This window comes from Acartia tonsa, chromosome 6 (genome assembly GCF_053477335.1).
Source record: "Acartia tonsa isolate MP-2025a chromosome 6, ASM5347733v1, whole genome shotgun sequence".
In the NCBI taxonomy this organism is placed as follows: Eukaryota; Metazoa; Arthropoda; class Copepoda; order Calanoida; family Acartiidae; genus Acartia; species Acartia tonsa.
In genome coordinates this window covers 37,988,110-38,004,014 of record NC_137265.1, presented here as the reverse complement: position 1 = coordinate 38,004,014, position 15,905 = coordinate 37,988,110, and the positions used below count along the sequence as shown (strand labels likewise).

Genomic DNA, 15,905 nt, shown 5'->3' with positions numbered 1-15,905 from the left:
ATTATTGAAACACTCTACTGTACAATATTATGTTGTTCATATGTTACACTATGTTTTTCTCTGGATGTTAATATATTAACACAGATTGTCAGGGAGAAAGGGATATGTTTATGAAAAGTTTTCCTACTAGTTATAAAAGATTGATATAAGTTGAAAAATAGTTATTTCTCGCATCATATTATAAACAACTTTCCTCAGATATAAAATGTACAATTATAAGATTAAAACCAGTTTTTTAGCCCCAAGATGCGGAAGGATACAATATGATGCTAGACATATTTTTTTCGTATGGCTGAGAACCTGCTCTAATCCACCGGATATTAATCGGTTTCGAAGCGATACGGGAAAAATTCTTTCCAGTATTAATAAAGGAACCCTATGTACTTTTTATCTTTCCATATTTCTATCATCTTCCTATAATAAAAAGTAAGGTTTTTTTGTCTGTAGCTTAAGATTTCGATAACTACTGAACCGATTGAGTTCTACGTTTCTGGAAGCTTCTTATGGGTCCCTGGATGGTTTTATGCTATTTAATTCATATATATATATATAAGTTTGTTTTTAATTTTCCTACTTTCCTTGCTCCTTCGAATACGAAGTTCCTAGATCCTAGGAGTGCAGCCGCTAGTATTATTTAAAGTAGTAAGATTTTTTTTTGTCTGCAGCCTAAAATTACAATAAATACTGAACTGATTGAGATCTTCTTTTAAGGAAAGCTTCATAGGTTCCGGGATGGTTTTAGGCTGTTTTATCTTATAGATTTAAGCCTTCGGATGGTTTTAGGCTATTTTTTGTCTCTTCCATACCCATATGAATACATACCCCTAGATGCTAGGGCCGCAACCACTTCTATTAGAATATACTAGAAGTTTTAGACATTAAAATCACCGGTTTCTGATTTGCGTGTGCCTTTTCGAATGTAAATTGTAAGAAAACAAAACGAGTAAATGTAAACAGTATATAGCAAGAATGTAATACACCATAACTTTATTTTTAACATTCCTATTACATGACTTGCTTATTCTATATTGAAGTATTAGCTGCCTTACCCTTAGTCTTAAGTGGGGATTAGTATTAGAAAATAGCTTAACACCTCACTATTATGTTAAAAAACATTCCTGTAAAACCAGCAGTTTGTGAGATCTTTATCATCAGTCTCACCTTGATTATAGGATTGACCTTCTCACTTTTGTAGTTGATATTTTTCTATGCGTTATGCTTTAGTTTTGAATTCAGGTCCACTAGACTTCATAGCAAAAATTAATTTACTAGACTGCTTAATGCGGAGATTTCAATGACTTACTATCTAAGATTTGTAGAAATCTTATAGATTCCCTGATACAAGTAAGCGCACATTCAATTATTAACAATGTTTATTTTTTATTTAGGAAAAGTGATCGTGCCCAATTGATAGGAGAGGAGGAGGATTTTGTGGATAGGTTTCGCTCCCCAAAACAATCCACTCCCTCCTATGGATCTGTCAGTCTTAAACTAGGTAAGAACAAGTAGCAGAATCATTTAATTCTCCAGTGGATCAGCCTATTCCGTCCCCCCTTATTTTAAACAATTTTGTTTAATAGGTTAAATAAGGTGAGGTAATTTTCATGAGGGTAGGAAGGAACTTTCCAAAGATAAATTTAATTTTCCAAATTTAAATTTCCGAAGATAAGTTTAAAATTAGAATGTGGGAAGAGAGGGTTTCACTGGTGAAATAAATAATTTCAAAGGTAGATGTATTTCATTTAAATAAAATTATTTTACCTCCCAAAATTTGAAATTTACACTAATGTGTAGAAAATCGTACATTTCTCCTAACAAAAATGGGGTATAGTCCCTTTCGTGGCAACGCCCCTTAAGGGGCGATATATCGTATTTTCACAGTAGCTTTTTATAGGTAATTTTAGGTTAGGTTAGGTGATTGCCCCGCAGGGTTAGGCAATTGGCACCGCAGGGTTGGAGCCCCCTGCAGGGGCTAGAAATTGGAAAAAAGGTACTTTTAAAATACGACGAATCGCCTCTTAAGGAGAGTTGCCACGAAAAGGAATACCCCAAAAAAATAAGGGATAAATAATAAAAATTTTCTTTTGATGAATTATTCCCTTCTAAATTTTTTTTCTTTTATAGAAGTAATCAATTGTACATTATTTTTAACATGTTAATTATTGCATGCACTCTTTCTTAAAATTGCAACAACTTTTAGTTTTTTTTGGCAGACCGTATGATTTACTGGAAATAAAAAGAAGTTTTCTTTTATAATATTAAATTAAAGATTCTTAGAACTTTACAAGAAACTAGTGGATTAGTTCCTAGTTTTCAGGGCGTTATTAGGAGATTTTTTCCTCAAAAAGCACAATCCATTTTTGAGAAATTTTGCATTAGACTTTAAACCAGCAACGTTATAGAATCTTTTGTACTTAAACTTAAAATTTTCCTTTTTAATGAGATTTTAAGAGTTAAGTTGCACCGAATTTCTAAATAAGAAACATTCTCCAATGTCAATTTTGACCAAATAGCTTTAAAACCTTTTTTCTAAAAAGCTTTTTCTCTAATAATCACATTAATCTTATGTAAGAGATTGTTTACTTTATAAAAGTACCTAGTTTATCTTATTCTTATAATGGCATTATGGTAAGAGTAAAGTTTTAGTATTTTTTTTGCAAATATGTGTACAATTACATTTTACTTAACCATACCTAGACTCCATTTTTTTTTGTTGAGAATGTTTTTCCGACGAGAGTAAGAAAGTATATTAAATATTAATATACTGCATATAATCTTACTGCATTGTCCAACATTTCAATGGATGTAGAAAATACGTGGATGGTATGACAGGGGAAAATTGTTGTCAAATTAGGTTCTCATTTATTGGCCAGTTCAGTGATCCAGAAGGAGGGCAGGGGGTGGTGGAGATCGTTATTTTACAAGTTAGAAGTTCCCATTTATTAAAGAACAATAACATCTCGTGTAAGATCCAAGTTTAAATAAATCCAATAACATTTCATAACTTTGTCTACAAAGGAAGTTGACTTGACTGTAATTAAATGACAAATTTAAAAAAATTTTATCTCAACACTTTTTCATGCCAAACTCATAAAATGTCCCTATAAAATAAGGGGGGGGTAAGTTTTGCCACTTTCGCGTAATCAGTGTTGTGTGGGCTAGGTATTGATCTGAGATTACAGGTTATTTAGGATAAAAGTTTACTTTTGGGTAGTAGTTCACGGAAATTTAATCATTTTTTGAATAGGTCTCCAGGTTCAGGTGCTGCAGGCTGGAAGGTCGTTTCTGGACAGGTAAAAAAATTTTAAAAATTTAGTTTGAAGAGTTAGAGAGCAACTTATAAAACAAAATATGCTTCTTTTTGAATGTTATTAACATATCTGCAGAAAAAATTAAAATCGGCCTCCAGGTTCAGGTGCTGCAGGCCTCCAGGTACATTCTGGACAGGTAAAAATTGAAATTTCTTATTTGAAAGGTTACAGGTACACTTATAAAACAAAATATGCATCTTTTTGGATGTTATCATCATATTTGCAGAAAAATTTAAAATCGGCCTCCAGGTTCAGGTGCTGCAGGCCTCCAGGTACACTCTGGACAGGTAAAAATTAAAATTTCTTATTTGAAAGGTTACAGGTACACTTATAAAACAAAATATGCATCTTTTTGGATGTTATCATCATATTTGCAGAAAAATTTTAAATCGGCCTCCAGGTTCAGGTGCTGCAGGCTTCCAGGTACACTCTGGACAGGTAAAAATTAAAATTGTTTATTTGAAGAGTTACAGGTACACTTATAAAACAAAATATGCATCTTTTTGGATGTTATCATCATATTTGCAGAAAAATTAACAATCGGCCTCCAGGTTCAGGTGCTGCAGGCCTCCAGGTACACTCTGGACAGGTAAAAATTAAAATTTTTTATTTGAAGAGTTACAGGTACACTTATAAAACAAAATATGCATCTTTTTGGATGTTATCATCATATTTGCAGAAAAATTAAAAATTGGCTTCCAGGTTCAGGTGCTGCAGGCCTCCAGGTACACTCTGGACAGGTAAAAATTAAAATATTTTATTTGAAGAGTTACAGGTACATTTATTAAACCAAATATGCATCTTTTTGGATGTTATCATCATATTTGCAGTTAAAATTAAAATCAGACTCCAGTTTCAGGTGCTGCAGGCCTTTAGGTCCAGTCTAAACAGGTAAAAATTATAATTTCTTTTTTAAAGAGTAAGAGGTACACTTATTAAACTAAATATGCTTAATTTTGGATGTTATTATCATATTTAAAGATAAATTGACAATCGGCCTCCAGGTTCAGGTGCATTCCCCATTCTGAGTATCTGTAATATTATATCTGAGACAGAATTATATTTTGCATATGTGTGGAAAACCATACATAAACAAAAAGTAATAAATACTTCAAATCTATCTAGCTGGCCACTGGAGGCCACCTTGACCCTGTCCGAAGCATAACTCAAACCTTTCATCTAAATATAAAATTATTAAATTAATTTTTTTAACCTGTCCAGCAGTCTCATGGAGGCCACCTTGAGCCTGTCTAAAGCACATCTAGGGACATTAAATAATATGTATTTTATTTGATAATGATATTTATCCATTTCCTATTTTATAACCTTTTCTCTAAATTCAAAAATTATGTATTAGGATTATTAGCTATCCTGCAGGCTCCTGGAGGCCACCAGAGCCTGCCTGGAACACTAATAGAAGGTTTACTTGATAAATTTTGCTATTTTATTATATTTTAACAATTTCTATTTAGAAACCTTTCCTCTAATATAAAAAAATACCTCAATAAGAAATTTTAAGTTTTACCTGTCCAGAGTGTACCTGGAGGCCTGCAGCACCTGAACCTGGAGGCCGATTATAAATTTTTCTGTAAATATGATGATAACATCCAAAAAGATGCATATTTGATTTAATAAGTGTACCTGTAACTCAAAGAAGATATAGTATAGAATAGAAAACCCTAGATATTTTTGGGAAATTTGAAGGAAAGATTGACATGCGCAGAAAGGTAAAATTTATCGAAGAACAGATCACAGTGACATGTTGGACAAAACTAGAACAATTTAATATCTATCAAAATCTATTAAACAAATATTGTTAAAGAACAATATAATGGTCAAGTTTGTATTGTATTGTGTTTAATCAAACTTTATCAACAGTATATTTTGTTATGTGTAATGAGAAGGTTTATACCCTGAAAAATTAATTGGTGTCAGACCGTGTATGACACATATGATACACACATCTTATAGAAGTGAATCACGCATGCAGTGCTTGATCATTTTAGACAATGACAAAAAGTTACACTTTTTGAAAAGTCTTTAGTTTTGGTTTTAATAAGTATAATTGACCATAGTTTTAGTTGTAAAGGGTTAATATACAGGGCCCCCCTCCCCTCTCCCCCTCAAGTTCTTGTATGGATGTAGCTACTAGTATTTATATAAAACAGCGGCTTGAAAACAAACATAGGATCGCAACCTATCATATAAATACTGAGACCAATATTTTTGGTACATTTTTAAAAAGTAATTTTCTTACTAAGTTAAAAATTTTAAGGCTTTGCACATAGAATTCAATTTTAATCCATTGTGAATAGGGTAAAGAGAGCTGGATACACGGCTACAAGGCTTTTAGTAAATTATACCAAAAGGAATTTATTTTGAATATTTTTTCAGAATAAATACTTAAATCATGGGATTTACTAAAAGCCATATAGCCGTTTTGGCCCTTCAAAAGTCCCAATTTTAATTCAGGCTAGCCAGGCAGAATCTTCTAACTGGATTCTATTCTATACTTTATCTTCTTTGCTGTAACTCTTCAAATAAGAAATTTTAATTTTTACCTGTCCAGAGTGTACCTGGAGGCCTGCAGCACCTGAATCTGGAGGCTAATTGTCATTTTTTCTTAAAATATGGTAATAACATCCAAAAAGATGCATATTTGGTTTAATAAGTGTACCTGTAACTCTCTAAATAAATAATTTTAATTTTTACCTGTCCAGAGTGTATCTGGAGGCCTGCAGCACCTGAAACTGGAAGCCGATTTTAAATTTTTCTGCAAATATGATGATAACATCCAAAAAGATGCATATTTTGTTTTGTAAGTGTACCTGTAACTCTTCAAATAAAAATTTTTAATTTTTACCTTTCCCGAGTGTACCTGGAGGCCTGCAGCACCTGAACCTGGAGGCTGATTGTTAATTTTTCTGCAAATATGATGATAACATCCAAAAAGATGCATATTTTGTTTAATAAGTGTACCTTTAACTCTTCAAATAAATAATTTTAACTTTTACCTGTCCAGAATGTACCTGGAAGCCTGCAGCACCTGAACCTGGAAGCTGATTTTTTATTTTTCTGCAAATATGGTAATAACATCCAAAAACACGCATATTTGGTTTTATAGGTGTACCTCTAACTCTTCAAATAAAAATTTTTAATTTTTACCTGTCCAGAGTGAACCTGGAGGCCTGCAGCACCTGAACCTGGAGGCCGATCTTAATTTTTTCTGCAGATATGTTAAAACCATTCAAAAAGAAGCATATTTTGTTTTATAAGTTACTCTCTAACTCTTCAAACTAAATTTTTTAAAAAATTTTACCTGTCCAGAAACGACCTTCCAGCCTGCAGCACCTGAACCTGGAGACCTATTCAAAAAATGATTAAATTTCCGTGAACTACTACCCAAAAGTAAACTTTTATCCTAAATAACCTATAATCTCAGATCAATACCTAGCCCACACAACACTGATTACGCGAAAGTGGCAAAACTTACCCCCCCCTTAAATAAATAGTAATAAGAAAGAGTTTAAACAACCGGACAAGAAAACACAAATCTCATCAAATGCCACACTATATGTTGGTTAGATTATCAATAAATAATGCTTGCTGTCACCAGGTAAGACTAAGAATACTACATCTAGCATTTTTATGCCTCTAACTTTTCAGTCAGTAAAAATAACAGATCCATCTATATCAGTGATAAAAATCTGTCGTAAAATGTCAGATTGTTTTATCCTATTATACAATAAAGTAGTAAGGGTTTGTTTTGTCTGTAGCTTAATATTTCGTTTACTAATAAACTGGTTGAGTTCTCCATTTTATGGAAGCTTCTTATTGGTCTCTGGATGGTTTTAGGCTACTTAATTTTTATATAAGCAATTAAGTCTAGTGTATTTTTCTTTTCTACGTTCCTTACTCTTTCGACTACAGATATCCTAGATGATAGGAGCGCATCTAATGGTTGTTAAAAAAGCCAAATTATATACGTATTTTGAACGCCATGCATTTTAACAAAAGATACTTTTTAACATAGCGGAAATTTGGAGGCATATTATATTCAATTTATTTTCTGATGAAACATCCCTTCCCGAATGTGACTGTCTCGCATATCAGATTTTTATCAAACAAGTGTACCAATATTATTCTCTATTATTTACTCTTTTTATTACAAAATTATCCTATCCTATAATATAAAGTAGTAAGCTTTTTTCTCTCTTGCGAAGGATCTCGCTACCAACTGATTCGATTGAGTTTTCCATTTTGGGATAGCTTCTTGACAATTCTTGGGATGTTTTTGAATATTTTTTTGCTCCCCCCCCCCCCCCCCCCCCCACCCGCTTAGAAAATAGAGCCTCTAGATGATTTGGGTCAGCAGCTATACTACTTTAATCAAATCAGTCAAGGTGCAAGGTAAAATAATACTTTAATCGGACGATCTTTGTCTGATTGTTCTTACTGTTTTATAGGCTCTGGCATTCTACGTAGTATTTTTAATGTTCTCTGACATAGTAGCAGAAAGGAAAGGAAAAATTTTAACTTCATTAGTTTTGCCTCTCAGTCAGTGTTCAAAATTTCAGTTTAAACAATATTATGTCCAATTAAATGATTCGTAGAATTATCAAGGAAAATACTGCAGAAATTAAAGTTTTCTATTTACTAAAAAAGTGAAATTTTTACTAAAAGTTAAGTTAAAATTTACAATAGGTATAGATTTTAGGAAGATTATTTTTATATAACCTTTAGGTAAATAATAAATATTTATATTTACATAAAATGTGAATTCTTGTAGGTACTCTTAATAAAACAAGGATGACAACATCCATAAAAGCGAAGCGCTGAAACGGTAGGACAAACGGACATTAACACTTGTATAGTGTTAGAACTTAATTATCATAATATAAATTTATAAGAGTCAAAGCAAAATTGTAAGTCAATTTGTTGTAAAACTGCTTGATACAGGATAATTTTTATGGACATACTTACATTTTTAGGACTTGATTATAGAGTTGCTTCGCTTATTACATTATACTTTGTTGTCCCAGGAATCAATATACCAAAAATCAAATCAATCCGATGATTTGATCACATAAAAATTTGTTGTTAAAAAAGTAAAAAAATCAATATGTTTAAAATGGACGTACGGACATTTTGGTAATGATTATAGAGTTGCTACGCTTTCTAAATCGTACCTAACTACTAAAGGAATCACCATGCAAAATTTGAATTCGATAGGATAATTCTAACATGCCTAAATTAACGGAAAAAGCTATCCGTTACGGACGTACGGACGGACGTACGGACGGACCGACCCTAATTATAAAAAAGCTTCGCTTTTAAAAAGAAGAAAAAATTATCCTAATCCAAATATTTGTGTCCACCAAGCCTCACTTTTACCAGAGAAGTTTATTTATTACACAGGGACAGGAAAATAAAGAATAATTTTTCTTTTCTGTGTTTCTTGTTTGTTCAATTCTTCTTTAGAAAGTTTTATGTAAAGGGTATTAATAGTCATTGTCTTTTCCCTCCCTGAAAGAAGTATATTCCCCTTTAAAAAAGGGAAAGAACATTAAAAAAATCGAATTTTTAATTTTCTTTTTTCTGAGTTGTTTAGCTTTTAATGTTGTAGGGAAAGGCATGGTTGTAGATTAACTTAACTGACATTGTCCTTAAGTAACCTGTAATTGTGTCGTATTATCCTTGTCCTCCCTGTGTTATTGTAAAATATTGTGACAGATAGTACAACCACAGTGTAGCCACCAGACAATTACATGAGAAAACAGTTCAGTTTGTTTATCATTAGAATATGACGATGATAAGCGGGGGGTGTATTTTGGGGGGGAGGAAAGGAGTGATGGTATGCCTTGGTATGACGAGGGCTTTATTATTATAAGAGTATAACAGGTTACCACCCACTTCTCTGATGTATATTGTACATAGTACCTAGTCTCCGACACACAAACACCAACATCTCTCTCCTAACTCCGACAGAACCAACAACATATCTCTCTCCCAACTCCGACACAACCATTCTCCTCTGATACTCTGATATGATGAGAGTAAGAGAGAAATTGAGAGGCCTAGTATTGTCGTGTGTAACTCTTCTTCTGCTAGGCCCTTCCTCCTCCGTTGGCGTTGCCATTCTCAGTTTTGAACTTGACTTTTCCGTGATTCGGTGTTTTCCAATGACTTGGGTGTCATTAATCATAATACTTGGTTTTTACATATCATATTATTTAATAATAAATATAATACAAAAGCAAATATTACCAATGGAAGGTTAATAATGCAGTATTAATTTGTTGCATGTGGTTTTGTTAAAGTATCATGTTTATCTGTCTGTCAATCTATCTGTCTGTTTGTTTGCCTGTCTACCAAATTGTTGTTCTATTATAGCTCATTAAAAGTAAAATGTAAATATAATTTGGTTATTTTCCTTGTAATTAGTATTTCAAGTAGTTTGCCAATAGCGCAGCTACTCTATAACAGTTTTCTTCATAGCTCATAAGTATACGTGTTAGTTTGGAAAGTTTTAACTCACTTGAATGTTTTTAGATTGTTGCTTGATGCAATTTTATATTTATTTTGAACTGTAAAATGCTGCGCTACTTATGCACAATGAAAATAATTGTTCTTGTTCTATCCTATTATATAAAGTATTAAGGATTTATGTCTGAAGCTGAAGATTTCAGAAACGCTGGTCTTAATTGGTTGTACTTTCCTGTGAAGATTTATATATGTGAAAGGGTGGTTTTAGGCTACTGACTTCACCCGCTTAGGAGCGAATCCATTAGTTAAAGATAAAGAGATAGTTATTTCTATTTATTAAGAAATAATTATACTTTTTTCTCATTTATGTAACCAAAATTCACATTATTACACATTATTAATTGATTCAATTAAATATATAATTGCTAAATTAATTTTCTTGCTTAAATGTAATTTAAAATTCTTAGAATGTCAGAGTACAATTTATTTAATGTTTCAAACATTTCTAACAATAAGATATTTAATTTTAAATTTTAAAGATGTAATACAAGGAGGGGTGTTTTCACTTTATGAAAAACTGTTTTGTTTTAATTCCTTTGAAAATAGTAAATTTTAGATTCAGATATTTATTAGGTATATCTTTAAAAATCATTAAAACAACCAAAAGACAATGGGAAGCTTTAAGCTCGCCTGAAAAGTAGACAGATGGACATCCAATTACTTAATTTTTTCTCATTTTACTAATCCCACATGTAAAATGAAATGGACAATTATATTTCACCATTCATTGGGAATGAACATCATATTTTCGCCTATTGTCATATCTCATAAGGTAAATAGATACAATCAGTTGTAGTAATATCTAATGAAGTAAAGTCTATTACTCATCTAACCATCAATTATATCCAAGGAGGGAAGGGACACTAAACTATAAAATTCTAACCCCCCTTAAGTTTCTGAACGTGTTTTGTAATTAGTTTGCTAAAAAAATTAAGGTTCCTATATTGATCGTTGATTGGTCTGTACTAAGTAACAGTGTCCACCAACAATTTAACCTTTATAATGATAATGTTAATCATAAATGGGCCACATAAAAGGAATAGAAGCTTTCACAATATTGCCTAAAGTTGTGAGTAAGATTCCAGTCAAAGGCGCTAATTAGGTCAAATTGTTTTTAAATATGCGTTTCGCCAACATTAAGAACAGTTAGACTTTAGAATCTTACTCCCAACTTTACGCTATATTGTGAAAGCTACTATTCTCTATATCTTCTACTAGAGGCCTCTAGGGGCACTTGAGGAGGAGAGAGTCGAATTTAATAATTCAATTTCTTATTTTAGATTTTAAAAGAATTTTTTTTTAGGGGGGGGAGTTGGGGGTGTCCCACCCCCCAAGAAAATAGTTATAAACCTTCCCGGGACCTATGAGAAGCTACCCTGTTAAGGAGAACCCGATCGGTTCAGCGGTTAGCGAGATCCTTTGGTACAGACACACAGACAAACATCCTGCTACTTTAGTATAAGGATTGCCCCATCCCTTAATATCCCTGGAGCTATCCAATCAGGATCTAATTAGGCAAAAGTTTTTGTAAACTTTTATTTACTCATGATTCAGAAAAGATAGAGTACATAGATTTTTGTTTTGCAGCTTCTCTACAATATAGTTATGTAGGTCAAGTGTCACTCACTCTTTCAATATACTTTTAAAAAGACAGAGCCGTGTTTCCGATGTTTGACGGGTCTGTCTTTTTTAATGCCAAATCGTCTAGGATTGAGATAGAAACCTGGTTAATGTGTCTAAGAAAGGTCTTTACATGCCCCATCAAAAACTGTAAACATTATTGACCTATCTCTAAGGTTTTAAAGTTATTAAGACGGTTGAAATTGTGAGCGGTTGGTTTTTTACACCCTTTACATTTTTAATTTAGTTTTTAATTTTTCTTAAAACTCTGATTGCATATTGTTTAATTAAACATCACACATACATATACTGTATATGTCATATTTTGCAGTATGTATATACTCTGTCTTTCTTGTTTTAAAGTCTATCTAAAATATTGTCAGCTTTTTGTTGCTGCGCTACTCGCTCCTTTTTGTTCTTGTTTCTCCTTTTTATTGTACTATTATTGTACTAATTGATTATTGTTGGTAAACCTGCAAAATGATTTAATGGTCACTTCTTTAGAGGTCACATATACCCAAGGATCTTAGGGATAAGAAAATGAACTGTAAATTGATGCACGTCCTAATTGTTGACAAGGAATATTATCCCTTCTGTAAATAAAAGTTTGGAAGAAACCAATCAAAATTTAATATAAGTGCCCTAAGTTAATTAGCCTACGAATGAGATAACATGTTTATAAAACTTTGAGTACCAGAGCAATTTATTGTCCGATGCCCCCGACCAGTCCACTTTCCTTTGGAAATAAAAAATCACTTTCTAATAACTTATGGATAACAATAATTAAGTTGAAATGAACAAGGACAAATATGTCCAAGGAATAGGGGGTCAATAAGAACTTGGGTAGGTAGTGAAAGAGAAATTGCCAATAGACATCGTTATGATCTAATAGTGACACTTAGACGTACGTACATACGTTAATTCATAGAGTAGCTACGCTACTAAAACACACACTTTAATTTATAAAGGAATTTATCTGCAAAACATCTATTTGCTGTAGGTATGCAGTTTTGCATCAAAAACTTTTTTAGAAAAATTATAAAGTCTCAGAAACATACATAATCCTGAACAAAGTTTCAACTAAGTTTTTAAAATGCATTGAAAAACAAGTTGTTATTGAACAATTATAGATATATGTACATACATAAATTCTTTTTTTTCTTCTCTGTTTTAATAGCACTAATACTTTAATATGTTCATACGTAATCGAATATTAATTTGCTTTCTTGTTTAAGTAAGGGATTAAATAATAAAAAATGCTGATACATAGATTCTAACCTTTACTACCGAAAAGTTTATTTCGGAAAGTCAGATTAAATGATTTACTTACATTTACCCGCTAAAAACAAAAACAAAATCCTGTTTTTTTATGAAAAAAATACAATCACCAAAGTGTTTCTTTAGTACATTTAAATTTGATGTTATCTAAATATAAAAGCATTGCAGTAATGGTTTTCTGTATCAATTTATCACTCGGTTCACCAACATTAGGGACAAAGTCTATATTCTCTCAGGGATGGAGGGGACATTCGTCTGTAAATTACAATAGTACCCAAACTTTTAAAACATCGTTATTTTCTTTTTTTAATTCGCTCCAAAAATTTTGGTATTTATATTGAATTGTGATTTTGTTTAGTTCCAGACTAGAATTGCATAAACTTTTCAACCAATAATTTTTATCTACAGAAGTAGTAATTTGTTTTATCATCCTTGGTGATGTGTATTAATTCACGTTCAATGTCTTAGCACTGATGTTCTCTTCAGAGAGGGAATCATCGTTGAATTAATCTACAACCTTTTTTTCATCCAAATAATTCCAAAATTGGTGCAGAAGATTGGGAGAAATTCTCTTTTTTCCAAAAACTCTTGTCACGACTCTAATTTCAACAACAATTTTAAGGATACAGGGATGGAAAATGAAAAATTGATTAATCTTCCCGCAATTTTTATCATCTAGGGGGGGGGGGGGTTGTGGAAGGGGTGTTTACCCTCCTAAGACTTTTAAAACTCCTCATTTTTATCCCCATGAAATATTTTTCGATCAAGATTACCTTTGAAAATTTTTATTTTATCCCCCACCTTCCTCAAAAAAAAACTTGGACATCCTTGCACCTATTCCTGCAATAATGTTCAACTAAATTGTTGTAATCTTTTCTTTTGTTGAACACAACACAACACAAGTGTAATCAACTTATTTTCCAGTATGGCATCGAAACCAATTAATATCCGTTGGATTAGAACCGGTTCTCAGTCATACTAAAAAATCATGTATAACATCATGTTACAGACAATATTTCACAAAAATATAAATTATAAAATTAATCCCTGTTTTGTTATCCTGGGGACCTTGGGCCCCTCGGACTTAACAAAACTGGTTTTAATCTTATTTTTTTATATCCGCGGAAAGCTGTCTATAATACGAGGAGATAAATAACTATTCTTACATCTGTATATAGGACACATTTGGGATTGGGAACTATCTCACACTTCAGCGTTAAACATTGCAGCCAATCTTGCAGAGCAAATAAAACTGGTGGGTTAATTACAATTCTGGCAATTGTGTCCACCCCCCCGTCCTGACTAGTGAAAAAAGAGCGTGCATAAAGGGGGCGTAACTACCCCCTTGATACAATTTTTACACCCCCTCTAAAACAGCTAAGGATGGTTTAAAGTCAAAACATTAAAAGAAGGGCGCTTAGGAGAGAAAAAAAATTTGAGCCTTTTTTTAAAAAAGCTCTGCATGACGATTATCTTAGTAATTAAGTATCTTATACCTATAATGTTTAGATTTTTTTGTATTTATTTCCCAATGCAATAGACATGTTTCAGCATTTCACATAATTAGTCTGTTTTTAAAGGTTCATCAGCTTTCCTAAAATTACTCAAACCCCCCATATTGTCGGTTTAATAGGATAGTCAAAAACTTTGGGTAATCTTTGCGCACCCCCATGGCCAAATCCTGTGCACGCCACTTTTACATTCCTGAGGATTAATGATGTGGGCCTGGCCTGGCCTCACATTGCTTGGCATGGCCGGTAATACTACAAGGGAAATTAAATGTTAAAGTTTTAGATTTAATCCATCTTGAAAATTTGATTTCATCAGAGATTAGGTTTTAAATAAATTCTTTGTTTGAATCAAGGCCAAGAAAGGTTTAGTACGCTATTGTTAGAGCAAAACTTTTCTTCATTTTGTGTCTGTCCAGGATGTATAGCTCATATTGTCAAATTAGGCACGTTAGAATTGCCCATTCAAATCCAAACTTATAAGGTACAATTTTGAAATACATTTAGTAAATACCAGAAAGTCCGCTTGTTTATTCTAAGTCAGTTATTCTATGACTAGCTGTTCATCAATATTAATTCCTAGGATGATTAGGCTCAAAGTTTTGAGCGAAGCATCTCTATTATGAAGCCTGTTAATGTAAGTTTGACAATCTTCGTTTGTCTTATTGGTTTAGCTTCGCTTTAATGAATGTTAATACCCTTGCTGTTTTGTCACAATTTAACTTCCAAAAGCATAATATACCTTATACTACATATGTATATTTTACATTGCTTAAATCTACTAATAGAAGTCAATTGTAACACAGCTATTCTATGGATAGGCATGTCCGTCCATGTGTCTGCCAGTACTTCAGGAATAGTTATTTCTCGCATCGTATTATAAACAGCTTTCCACGGATATAAAATGTACAACTATAAAGTTAAAACCAGTTTTTTTTAGCCCTGAGATGCCGAAGGCACGGGCTAAAAAAATGGTTTTAATCTTTAGATTGTACATTTTTATATTCGTAGAAAGCTGGATATAATTCAATGCTAGACATAGTTTTTTCGTATGGATGAGAACCGGTTCCTATCCACCGGATTCGAATGAATACGAGAAAAGTGATTTTAAGTTTCTTGGTTAATAAAAAAAATTATCAAATTTATCAATTATGCATTAATCAGAATTGAATGAAAAAGAAAAGTTTCTATCTAGTGATTGATATACTCTATAAAATAAACAATTTTTTATCTTGTTACTGCAACGCTATTTTTGGACATAACTGTCCTTTTATTATCCAAATATAACTCATTCGAGATAAATTTTGCTTTCAAAGGCGCCATCTCAGAATTTATCTAATATTCAGGGATAGGATAATGGTTCATAAATAAATTGCGAAGTCATAACAAAAGACGTTAAAACTGGTGCTTACTGCTTCTATGTCAGGTGCGCGAAATTAATTGGGAATGTCTTGGCCCCATTATAGGCAGAACTTATTTCTACATACATTTGGGACTTAAAGACAAAGATCTTTAAATCAAAGCGTTGGTTGTCTGAAGGCCGTTTGCCCATAAAATCATGCACATCATTAAGCAAGATTAGTTTTAAAGATACACTAAGATAGTTAAAAAAATTTCATTTTGTGGGATTATATAGGTGCAG

At 32.3% G+C, this 15,905-nt stretch overlaps 1 protein-coding gene across 1 annotated transcript in view; it reads left to right on the top strand.

The window, feature by feature from the left end:
* Window positions 1-15,905, top strand: part of kcc (solute carrier family 12 member kcc) — a 221,266-nt gene that overhangs the window by 1,470 nt on the left and 203,891 nt on the right. Inside the window, exon 2 of the mRNA XM_080164715.1 lies at window positions 1,389-1,495. Within this exon, the coding sequence (XP_080020841.1) occupies window positions 1,389-1,495 (107 nt within the window). The remainder of the gene's footprint in view (window positions 1-1,388; window positions 1,496-15,905) is intronic.